Source organism: Oncorhynchus keta, chromosome 1 (genome assembly GCF_023373465.1).
Source record: "Oncorhynchus keta strain PuntledgeMale-10-30-2019 chromosome 1, Oket_V2, whole genome shotgun sequence".
NCBI lineage: Eukaryota > Metazoa > Chordata > Actinopteri > Salmoniformes > Salmonidae > Oncorhynchus > Oncorhynchus keta.
The window spans coordinates 76,083,820-76,096,016 of record NC_068421.1 but is presented as its reverse complement, the minus strand read 5'-3'; the positions used below and the strand labels follow the sequence as shown (position 1 = coordinate 76,096,016).

At 43.7% G+C, this 12,197-nt stretch overlaps 1 protein-coding gene across 15 annotated transcripts in view; it reads right to left on the bottom strand.

Moving 5' to 3' along the window:
- The window catches only part of ptprfa (protein tyrosine phosphatase receptor type Fa), a 346,903-nt gene that overhangs the window by 33,111 nt on the left and 301,595 nt on the right, over positions 1 to 12,197 (bottom strand). For 10 of the 15 annotated variants that reach the window (XM_052461048.1, XM_052461037.1, XM_052461059.1 and 7 more), the window contains 3 exons: positions 7,210 to 7,322; positions 4,558 to 4,590; positions 2,254 to 2,351 (listed from right to left, as the gene is read on the bottom strand). In XM_052461048.1, coding sequence (XP_052317008.1) covers positions 2,254 to 2,351; positions 4,558 to 4,590; positions 7,210 to 7,322 — 244 coding nt within the window. The remainder of the gene's footprint in view (positions 1 to 2,253; positions 2,352 to 4,557; positions 4,591 to 7,209; positions 7,323 to 12,197) is intronic. The other 5 variants (XM_052461077.1, XM_052461100.1, XM_052461090.1 and 2 more) reach the window with 1 other exon arrangement.

The following is a 12,197-nucleotide window of genomic DNA, read 5'->3' as shown; positions in this document are numbered from 1 at the left end:
AGTGGCTGAGTAACTTGTATTGGTGGGGGGTGTTGTGTGTCAGAACAACGAGATAAACAAAATGCATTTAAGCTGTTCCATCCAGCTGCATCCTCTTTGATCTTCTCATAATGAACAGCACTGAGGTAGTCTGTAGTGTGTGTGTGCACGCGTGTGTGTGTGTAGTGTGTAGTGTGTGTATCTAGTAGTTAGTGTGAAGTTTGAACCCTGCTTCCACCCACTTCATGAGACAATTTCACCTCGTTCCTGTCTCAATGCTTTCGTCACTCTCTGAGTGGAGAATAAACTAACATGATAGCTGTACTGTTTCACTCCCAACACATTACTATACTGAATAACACACTGACTGGAAGCAGGTAAACACAGAAAAGTTTATCTAGGGTCTAGGATGCGTCCCAAATGGCACCCTAATCCCTTTATAGTGCACTACTTTTGTCCAGGGCCCATAGGGAATAGGGTGCCATTTGGGAAGCAGCCCTAGATGCTGTTTTATAATTAATATGCACTCCCTCCTCGGTAAACAGTGGTCCCATCTGTCCTGCTTTATCCGGCTGGAAATTCACCACTTTAAATGCAAATCTCCTTCCTTTGTAGGACAACAAGGCATAATCCCTCACTGGCTTTTACTGTAGGTAAATGCACTGGAATAATACTATTGGAAGGGAGGGGGGAAACAGAGAGAGGGATAGAATGGCTCTGAAGCAGCCCTGAACTTACACAGAGAGAAATGTACAAGTAGCAAAGTGCAGCTGGATGCAGAAACAAAATCATTATGCAGAATTACCTGGACTCATAATAGTGGTTATTTAAGACAAGGTGGGGTGAGGAATGGTTGGCCTATTACAAACTCCCTGGACAATCAACCCCCAATGTTTACTCAATCATTCTTTACACTAGCCATGTTCAGAAGCTGGTATGTTGAAGAGGTAGATGAGGGAACATTGGTATATCATATATAGGGTGGCAGGTAGCCTAACGGGTAGGAATGTTGGGCCAGTCACTGAAAGGTTGCTGGATCGAATCCCCGAGCTGACAATGTACAAATATTCCGCTCTGCCCCTGAGCAAGGCAGTTAAACTGTCCCCGGGCGCTGAAGACGTGGATATTGATTAAGGCAGCCCCCCGCAAAGCTCTGATTCAGAGGTGTTGGGTTAAAATCAGAAGACGCATTTCATTTGAATGCATTTAGTTGTACTGACTAGGTATTCCCTTATATCTAAGGTTGTAGTGATAAAGACAGTCAGCGGTTGCAGGGTAGTGAGGGGAGCCAGAATCAAAGTGTTGAGTTAGTCTGTTGAGAGAGACTATAGACACTGTAGATCTAGAGACTATAGACACTATAGATCTAGAGGCTATAGATCTAGAGACTATAGAGCAGTGCATCCCAAACTCTGACCTTGGACCCCTTGCACATGTTGGTTTTTGCCCTGACACCACACAGCTGATTCAAATGATAAAAGATTGCTGATCAGTTGATTATTTGAATCAGCTGTGTAGAACTAGGGCAAAAACCAAAACGTGCACCCATGATCTTTCCATGACATAGACTGACCAGCTGAATCCAGCTGAAAGATATGATCCCTTATTGATGGTTAAATCCACTTCAAATCAGTGTAGATGAAGGGGAGGAGACAGATTAAAGAAGGATTTGAAAGCCTTGAGAAAATTGAGACATGGATTGTGTGTTTGCCATTCAGAGGGTGAATGGGCAAGACAAAATATTGAAGTTCCTTTGAACGGGGTATGGTAGTAGGTGCCAGGCGCACTGGTTTGTGTCAGGAACTGCAATGCTGCTACAACTCAATATTAGGAAGGTGTTCTTAATATTTTGTGCACTCAATGTAGATCTAGATATTATAGAGACTATAGATCTAGATACTATAGAGACTACAGTTTGAGAGAATATAGATTTAGTTGCTATAGAGACTATAGATATAGAGACTATATACATATAGAGGCTATAGACTATAGATATAGAGGCTATAGAACAAGATTCTATAAAGACTATTTATCTAGATACTATAGATCTAGGGCCTATAGATCTAGATACTATAAAGACAAAGACTATAGATCTAGAGACTATAGATCTAGATATTATAAAGACTATATATCTAGAGACTATAGATCTAGAGACTACAGATCTAGATACTAAAGAGACAATATATTTGGAGGCTATAGAGACTATAGATTAAGGAACTGGATTGTAGACAGCCAGTGGTGGTCAGCAGGGCAAAGCAGAGCAGGAGTAGTTACCTCATACTCCTGTGAGAAGCGGAGTCCATCGTTGGCCTTGAGACGCTCGATGTGGTTAGCAAGCTCAGTGGTGGAGATGAGAGGGTGCTCCCTCATCCCTGAAAGAGAGAGGAACAGGGTTACCAAGCTATTGCAGTGAATACAACTTTCCTTCAGCTATGAGTGAATTATACAACACGGTGTAATATATGCACGTACACACACATGCATGCACCACCCGCATACACCTGCACACACACATTCACACAACAGACATACACACACACGGAATGTGAAATACACAACCAGATAACTGTTGCATTTGTGATGACAAAGCACAGAGCTCATTGAAAGTGGTGAAATGGAAAGAAGTGTGTGGTTGCGGAGAGAAGACACAGAGAGAAAGAGAGAGTGAAGAGAGATAAGAGAGAGTGACGAGAGAGAGCAACAGACAGGTGATATCTCTAGAGCTCTGTAACACCATGCTGTGGGTTACTCCTGTGAAGGGAGTGAGTGAATGAGCATGCTGATTGGTTGGCTGTAGCCCACAGCAACACAAGTGGGAGTGGGAGGGGTCATGAGGGTATTCAGAGCGTCATATTACATTATTTTCCCATTAAATGGTAACTGAAAACTATCTCTGGCTATAGATAGATGAGACCAACATCTTAGTACATTAGTAATATTATCACAAACCTAAAAAATACTTTATTCAGAAATAACATTCTGGAAAGAAAATATACCACATGCAGCTGCTAGCAGGTGATGTACATAATAAAGCTATAGCTACATTGTAACCTCAATGTACGGAACACATATATCATCTCTTTCAGTGGCAGAAGAGCTTAGGACTTGGAAAGATTGATGGAGGGACAATCTTTCATCTCGGCTTTGTCCTCAAAGCAACAACAAATGGATTATCCTCCAAAATAACATACAATATTGATACAAGCCAGTGGTGACAGGTGCCAGTTCTGAGGCCAGCCTGTGGAAAGGAAGTGACATGGGGGAAGTGACACGGCTAGTGGGGAGGAGGGGGTTGGGGGTGCAGTGTAAGCGGGGTGGTTCCAGCTGACTGAGCAATCAGAAGTTCACAGACAAGGTGCAGCTAGCATGGGGCTGAGATGAGATGGCCTTGGTGGGTGACGCACAGAAAACAGAAGTGGAGAGGAGGATGAGTAGAGAAGGTAGAGGGATGGAGGGATGAAGGGGGGTGTTGGTGGAGGAGGGGAGGGGGGCATTCCATCTCAGCTCCCAAAGCAGCACTATCACAGCCTTTCCTTACATAGACTACTAACTGATCAGTACTGTTGTCTGAGCTGTGACTGTGCTACTGAGAAAACTGATGCAGAGTGACTCAATGATCAGAGAGATAAAGAAAGAGAGAGAGAAACAAAGAGATAGAGAGAGGGAGAGAGAGAGAGTGAGAGACAGAGAGAGAGAGAGAGAGAGTGAGAGACAGACAGAGAGAGAGAGAGAGAGAGAGAGAGAGAGAGAGAGACAGAGAGAGAGAGAGAGAGTGAGAGAAAGCGAGACAGAGAGAGTGAGAGAAAGCGAGACAGAGAGAGAGCGAGAGAAAGCGAGACAGAGAGAGAGTGAGAGAAAGCGAGACAGAGAGAGAGTGAGAGAAAGCGAGACAGAGAGAGAGTGAGAGAAAGCGAGACAGAGAGAGAGTGAGAGAAAGCGAGACAGAGAGAGAGTGAGAGAAAGCGAGACAGAGAGAGAGAGAGAGAGCGAGACAGAGAGAGAGAGAGAGAGCGAGACAGACAGAGAGAGAAAGAGAGCGAGACAGACAGAGAGAGAAAGAGAGCGAGACAGACAGAGAGAGAAAGAGAGCGAGACAGACAGAGAGAGAAAGAGAGCGAGACAGACAGAGAGAGAAAGAGAGCGAGACAGACAGAGAGAGAAAGAGAGCGAGACAGACAGACAGAGAGAGAAAGAGAGCGAGACAGACAGACAGAGAGAGAAAGAGAGCGAGACAGACAGACAGAGAGAGAAAGAGAGCGAGACAGACAGACAGAGAGAGAAAGAGAGCGAGACAGACAGACAGAGTGAGTGAGTGAGTGAGTGAGTGAGTGAGTGAGTGAGTGAGTGAGTGACAGAGACAGAGACAGAGACAGAGACAGAGAGAGACAGAGAGAGACAGAGAGAGACAGAGAGAGAGAGAGAGAGAGAGAGAGAGAGAGAGAGAGAGAGAGAGAGAGACAGAGAGAGACACAGAGAGAGACACAGAGAGAGACACAGAGAGAGACACAGAGAGAGACACAGAGAGAGGATGGGGATGGGTTTAAATAGGTAGAAAACACACGAGGAATGGAAACTAACTTGGAGTGTTCGGGCAACTGGGGTCACTGGAACCTGTGGGGAGAAGATGGGGGAGGTCGGTGTGTCGTACTCAACAACCAATACCAGAGGGATCATTCATGTTAAAGGGGGAAGGGAGGGGAGGAGGGGAGAAGAGAAAAGGGTAAAGAAGGATTAGGATAAAGAGAAAAAGGGATAGAGAAAGAGAAAGAGACCCAAGGTTTTCAGAAGGGCCTGGCTGTGTATATGTCTGTACACCTGAAGTGAGTCAGTCTGTTAGCCTGGAATTCCAACAGTCCTCTTAGTTTCATCCATGACAGTAGCCTCTTAGTCTCCATCCATGACAGTAGCCTGGATCCAAACTGAATTGTTCGATTTCACTTCACAATATTGTGTCCAGGCCTACCATGACACATAACTGTCTGAGACATATACTTGAAAGCATATTCTTGACTATAGTTACTACTACTCTGTAAAGTGCTTAAGTAGACAACAGAGGCATCAATAGTATAGAACTGAGCTATTAGAACACATCTTTATTGTGCTCACAAGGACACAAATGGTAAGAGGCTGGAAAATTAGTCAACAACATACCTGCCTCTATTTGTGTAAACAACATCTGCTATGTACCCCCTACTGCTAGAGACTCACAAGCTGCCGATCTCATAGCAAACTACTAGAAAACACCCACAGAGTGATGGAGAGAGGGAGGGAGGGGTGGAGGGGGGAGAGAGCAGAGAGGGTTTGAAAGAGATGAAAATAGGAATGAGATGAAGAGTTAGAGAGAGGGAGATAAGGCACATAGAGAGAAGGAGAGAAAGAGGGCGAGAGGGAGCTCATAAAGAAAGAGTAGTGCGTTAGCGAGAGAGGAGAGAGAGGAGAGAGAAAATATAGTGAAGAGAGAGAGAGAGGAGAGAGAGAATATATTGAAGAGAGCGGGGAGAGAGAGAAAAGTTAGAGGAGAGAGAGAAAAGATAAAGAGAGAGGAGAGAGGGGAGAGAGAGAGAAAGGAGAGGGAGAAAATATAGAGAAGAGAGAGGGAGAAAGGAGAGAGAGAGAGAAATATAGAAAGGGGAGAGAGAGAAAAGATAGAGAAGAGAGAGTGAGGAGAGATAGAAAAGATAAAGAGAGCGAGGAGAGAGAGGAGAGAGATAAAAGATAGAGGAGAGAGAGAGAGAAAAAAGAGAGAAGAAAGAGAGAGAGAGCGAGAGAGAGAAACGATAGAGAAGAGAGGAGAGGAGAGAGAAAACAGAGAAGAGAGAGAGGGAGAGAAAAGATAGAAAAGAGAGAGAGGAAAGAGAAAACACAGAAGAGAGAGGAGAGGAGAGAGAAAACAGAGAAGAGAGAGAGGGAGAGAAAAGTTAGAGGAGAGAGAAAAGATAGAGAAGAGAGAGAGGAGAGAGAAAACATTAAGAAGAGAGCGAGGAGAGAGAGGAGAGAGAGAAGAGAGAGATGAGAGAGGGAGCGAGAGAGAGGAAAGAGAAGAGAGATGCGAGAGAGAAGAGGGCACAGAAACCAAGGGTGAGACAGAACGAGTTTGATGTTCAGAGAATGAGTTAGAGAGAGATTCTGTGAACTTAATTCCTCTGCTAAGTTCAAAGCTCAAGACTCACCATGCTGCATTCAACAGTGTTTAATTACCAAGCTGGGTCAGTGCAGTCCACTAGAAGAAGAGACAGAAAGTATGCGTCCCAAACGGTACCCTATTCCCTAAATAGTACAATACTTTCAACCAGGACCCATATGGAATAGAGTTCCATTAGGGCCCACCAGAAGAGCCGAAGAGCCACTGAAAACAGATGGATAATATACTGTAGCAATTCCCATGCAACCACCCCCCCTCTCTCTCGCTTTACTTCACAGTGAGATGAGAAGCAGCATGGGCAGGGTGTGTTATATGTTAACAGACCTTTAAGACTTATTTCTATAATGGTCATAAATGAAGGTGAAGAGAGAGAGGACATCTCGTCGACTAGACCAGAGCTTTGGGTTGTTGACCGATAGACAGTCCTCATCCTCAACTACAGCCACTCCCTTTCCAACTTCACTGACACCCACGTACTACTAATACAACAAGACATATGATCCTTGTACACTAAGCCATGTGACAATCCTTCACATCCACAACAATCCTCCGATATTACAAAGACAAGATGATGATATCCAGTACAGAGTTTACACTGGATGGATTATTATCCACTTTCAACTCATCAAAACCATGTTTCATTTGCGATAACCAGCATCTGATATTGTTGTAATTAATCGGAATCATCTGCATACAGTAGAAGCCTTAACTCTGATGTGTTTTATACTTGAAGGCTGTAATGTGAACTGCATTCAATTGCTTCTCCTAGCACAGTGGTTACCAATAGCTACACATTCGTCAGAATGTATCATATCATAGGAGTGTCAGAGACTGTGAGCAGTGGTGTGAATAGAGACCAGGTTTTATAAGTTACCTTGTTGGAGATTTGTCTGCAGGCACTGAGGTGGATAGTTTGGCCATGGTTGAACAACAGCTAAATCTGAATATAAGTGTGTCAGTGGTTGTTTGTCTGCTAGTGTGTCTGGATCTGTGACTTTGTGTGTGTCTATAAATCGTGCAAGCTAGTGTGTGTGTGTGTGTGTGTGTGTGTGTGTGTGTCTATACCTTGTGTGTGTGTGTGTCTATACCTTGTGTCTGATAGTTGAGTCGTCTCATTTCCACAGGATCAGAGGAGTGGGCCAGCAGAGAGTCCTTCACCCCAGCAGAGTGCTCATCCTTGGCCGAGGGAGATGCTCGTTTCCTGGGGAGAGAGGCAGGGAGGAGAGGCAGGGAGGAGAGACCATGAGACGAGCTCCAATAAAAACACTAGCATACTACTTATCAATAAGTCATGTCATTGGGCATGTATGGTGGTAGGCTGAAGGAGGTGGTATGATTGTATGGGCATTAGAATGTAACCACACTGTAGTGGTCAGCCGGCTGGAAACTCCAGTCACAGAACCATCACTGTTGTATCATGACTGTGTCATTGAGATAGCTGTTGGTTCCTGCGTTGATGTGGAAGATACTGTGCCTGGAGTGGAGTTAAAAGCTGATGTTGTGTCTGTTGAGGTGTGTAACTCCCTGAAGCAGAGGCATACCTCTACTCTTCAGTGAGTAGTAGTTTTACGTACCAAAGGGCAACCTACTCCCTATAGTGCACCACTTTGGACTAGTGCCTTCCGCTCAGATAAAAAGTAGTGCACTATATAGTGAATAGGGTGCCGTTAAATAACTTGACAAATAACACGGTGTGTCTGCCGTGCTGTGTGTTCCTCAGTTGACGAGGTGAGGCCCCACTTCACTGTCTACACAGCTGGGGGGAAGTGGTGACACAGTTTTGGGTTTACGCTCATTAAAACCTCTAATTTCCCCCATATGAACGTGTGAAAACAAACAGGCTGAGCAATTAACAGATCAGCCGCAGTGACAGAGTAGGAAGGCTTGCTAATTACAGAGGTGGAGAAAGAAAGAGAAGGGGGGGAGAGAGAGGGAGGGGAGAGAGGGAAGGAGGCAGGGTGGGGGAGGAGAGAGAGGGAGGAAGGAAGGGAGAGGGAGGGAGGGAGAGAACGGAAAATAAAGGGGGGAGAGCGGAAGGGATGGTGAGAGAGAGAGGGACGATTGAGGGATAGAGAGAAGAGCGAGTGAGAGTGTTGTAGAGAGAGCACATCTGTTGGAGCCTATGTCCTCCATTCCCAACGCACCACACCGTGTCTCCTAGCGCTAGCATGCTAACTGAGGTCTTAAGTGTTGCCATGTTACAGCTGCTGCCACACTTATGCACTAAAGCCTGTGTTTATTTCTTTGGGTAGCACTAACATCGCGCTAACGTGTGTCTGAGTGCAGCAGCCTCCATTGCTGAGTGATGCTACTGATGTGTTCAGCTGGCTGTCTCACAGGGAAAGCTATTAGTGCTGCCATGCATAGCTGTCTATGGGAGGTGACAGTTACGTTACTAGCCCTAAACTTAGACTGAGTCTCAAATAGCACCCTATTCCCTATGCAGTGCAGTACTTTTGACAAAATCCCATAGGGCTCCGGTAAAAAAGTAGTCCACTGTATAAGGAATAGGGGGCTATTTGGGACACACAAATGGAGATCATAATAAAGCATGGAGGCATGACATAAGGAGGTCTGGGGAGGGGCACTTTGTTATTCTGACTATTGCCTAGGGAACATCAATCCTCACTCCTAACCCTAACGCTCTAACCCTAACTCCTAACCCTAAACCTAACTCCTAACCCTAAACCTAACGCTCTAACCCTAACTCCTAAACCTAAACCTAATCCTCACTCCTAACCCTAACGCTCTAACCCTAACTCCTAACCCTAAACCTAACTCCTAACCCTAAACCTAACGCTCTAACCCTAACTCCTAAACCTAAACCTAACTCCTAAACCTAAACCTAATCCTAACTCCTAACCCTAAACCTAACTCCTAACCCTAAACCTAACGCTCTAACCCTAACTCCTAAACCTAATCCTAACTCCTAACCCTAAACCTAACTCCTAACCCTAAACCTAACGCTCTAACCCTAACGCTCTAACCCTAACTCCTAACCCTAAACCTAACTCCTAACCCTAACTCCTAACCCTAAACCTAACGCTCTAACCCTAACTCCTAAACCTAATCCTAACTCCTAACCCTAACCCTAAACCTAACGCTCTAACCCTAACTCCTAAACCTAAACCTAATCCTAACTCCTAACCCTAAACCTAACGCTCTAACCCTAATCCTAACTCCTAACCCTAAACCTAACTCCTAACCCTAAACCTAACGCTCTAACCCTAACTCCTAAACCTAATCCTAACTCCTAACCCTAAACCTAACGCTCTAACCCTAAACCTAACGCTCTAACCCTAACTCCTAACCCTAACCCTAACCCTAACTCCTAACCCTAACCCTAACTCCTAACCCTAACCCTAACCCTAAACCTAATCCTAACTCCTAACCCTAAACCTAACGCTCTAACCCTAACTCCTAACCCTAACCCTAACTACTAACCCTAAACCTAACCCCTAGGCCATCGTGATTCATGGGGTTAAACAGCACAACTGTTTTCAGCTGTGCTAACAGAATTGCAAAAGGGTTTTCTAATGATCAATTAGCCTTTTAAAATGATAAACTTGGATTAGCTGAAACAACGTGCCATTGGAACACAGGAGTGATGGTTGCTGATAAAGGGCCTGTGTACGCCTATGTAGATATTCTATAAATAATCAACCGTTTCCAGCTACAGTAGTCATTTACCACATTAACAATGTCTACACGGTATTTCGGATCAATTTTATGTTATTTTAAATGGACAAAAAAAAAGGCTTTTCTTTCAAAAACAAGGACATTTCTAAGTGACCCCAAACTTTTGAACAATAGTGTAAATACTTATGCATTTGGCTTGATTTGGATTTTACATTTTAAAAATACATAGATAGGCTGGTTAAGAAGCTAACATTTAAAGTTGACTTTATCTACAGAAACAGATCGTGCCTTTCTCTAAGCAGTAGAAAGCAGATTATTCAGTCAACCTTATAATCTGTTCTTAATTATGGTGATAGTATTTATCAAAGTGCAGCTGCTAATACTTAAATCTTTAGGTGCCATCTACCATAGTGCCCTTTGTTTTGTTACAGCTGACAGTTTTGATACTCATCACTGCATCCTATATGAAAAGGTTGGTTGGACTTCACTAAAGACCTGTAGGCCCTACTTCATACATTTCTGTCTTAACGGCTGTTGAAGTTTAGACCCAAGTTGCACAGTGGTCTAAGGCACTGCATCTCAATGCAAGAGGCGTCACTACAGTCCCTGGTTTGAATCCAGGCTGCATCACATCTGGCCGTGATTGGGAGTCCCATAGGGCGGCACACAATTGACCCAGCGTGGTCCGGGTTTGGCCGAGGTAAGCCGTCATTGTAAATAAGAATTTGTTCTTAACTGGCTTGCCTAGTTAAATAAAGGTTACATTTAAATAAATAAAAAATAGACACCTGAGTTGCCTAACCCGTAAACAGGATTGGTTAACTCTTGAGGTTCCTAGGGTCTCCACTGAGGTAGGTGAATGTGCTTTAAGTTTTAATGCACCGTATTGCTGGTACAAAATTCTAAATACATTTAATTTTGATGTTGTGGTGCCGTTCAGGCAATTTAAAGTATTGATTGGAGACTTATTTGTGAAGGAATGTTTTTTATGTTTTATTTATCCTTCCTGTGACTGTGTTTTTGTACTTTAAAATGTATACAGTACTAGTCAATAGTTTGGACACCTACTCATTCAAGGGTTTTTCACGCCATGACCTTAGAGAGACTTTTTTATTAGATTCTCTTTTTGGTTTGGTCAGGGTGTGATTTGGGTGGGCATTCTATGTCCTTTATTTCTCTGATTTGTGTTTCGGATATGGTTCTTAATCAGGGACAGCTGTCTATCGTTGTCTCTGATTGGGAATCATACTTAGGTAGCCCTTTTTCCCCTTCTTTCAGTGTGGGTAGTTAACTTTCTTTGTGGCACTTAGTGTCACGGTCGTTGTGTTGGTGACATTCAAATAAAAAGAAAATGTATGTTCACCACGCTGCACTTTGGTCTACTTCCAATGACACCCATGACAGAGTTTTTCTTCATTTTCACTACTTTCTACATTGTAGGAAGACATCAAAACTATGAAATAACACATATGAAATATGTAGTAATCAAAAAAGTGCTAAACAAATCTAAATATCTTTTAGATTTTATATTCTTTAAAGTAGCCACCCTTTGCCTTGATGACAGCTTTGCACACCCTTGGCATTCTCTCAACCAGCTTCATGAGGGCGTCACCTGGAGTGCATTTCAATTAACAGGTGTGCCTTGTTAAAAGTTAATTTGTGGAATTTCTTTCCTTCTTAATGTGTTTGAGCCAATCAGTTGTGTTGTGACAAGGTAGGGGTGGTATACAGAAGATAGCCCTTTCTGGTAAAAGACCAAGTCCGTATTATGGCAAGCTCAATTAAGCTCAATTAAGCAAAGAGCTCAATTAAGCAAGAGAAACGACAGTCCATCATTACTTTAAGACATGAAGGTCAGTTAATCAGGAACATTTCAAGAACTTTTAGTTTCTTCAAGTGCAGTTGCAAAAACCATCAGATGCTATGATGAAACTGGCTCTCATGAGGACCGACACAGGAAAGGAAGACCCAGAGTTACCTCTGCTGCAGAGGATAAGTTCATTAGAGTTACCAGCCTCAGATTGCAGCCCAAATAAATGCTTCACAGTGTTCAAGTAACAGACACATCTCAACATCAACTGTTCAAAGGAGACTGCGAGAATCAGTCATTCATGGTCTAATTGCTGCAAAGAAACCACTACTAAAGGAGACCAATAAGAAGAGAGTTGCTTGGGTCAAGAAACACGAGCAATGGACATAAGACCGGTGGAAATCTGTCCTTTGGTCTGGTGAGCCCAAATTTGAGATGTTTGGTTCCAACAGCCGTGTCTTTGTGAGAGTAGGTGAACGGATGATCTCCACATGTGTGGTTCCAACCGCGAAGCATGGAGGAGGAGGTGTGATGGTGCTTTGCTGGTGATACTGTCAGTGATTTATTTAGAATTCAAGGCACACTTAACCAGCATGGCTACCAAAGCAGTCTGCAGCGATACACCAT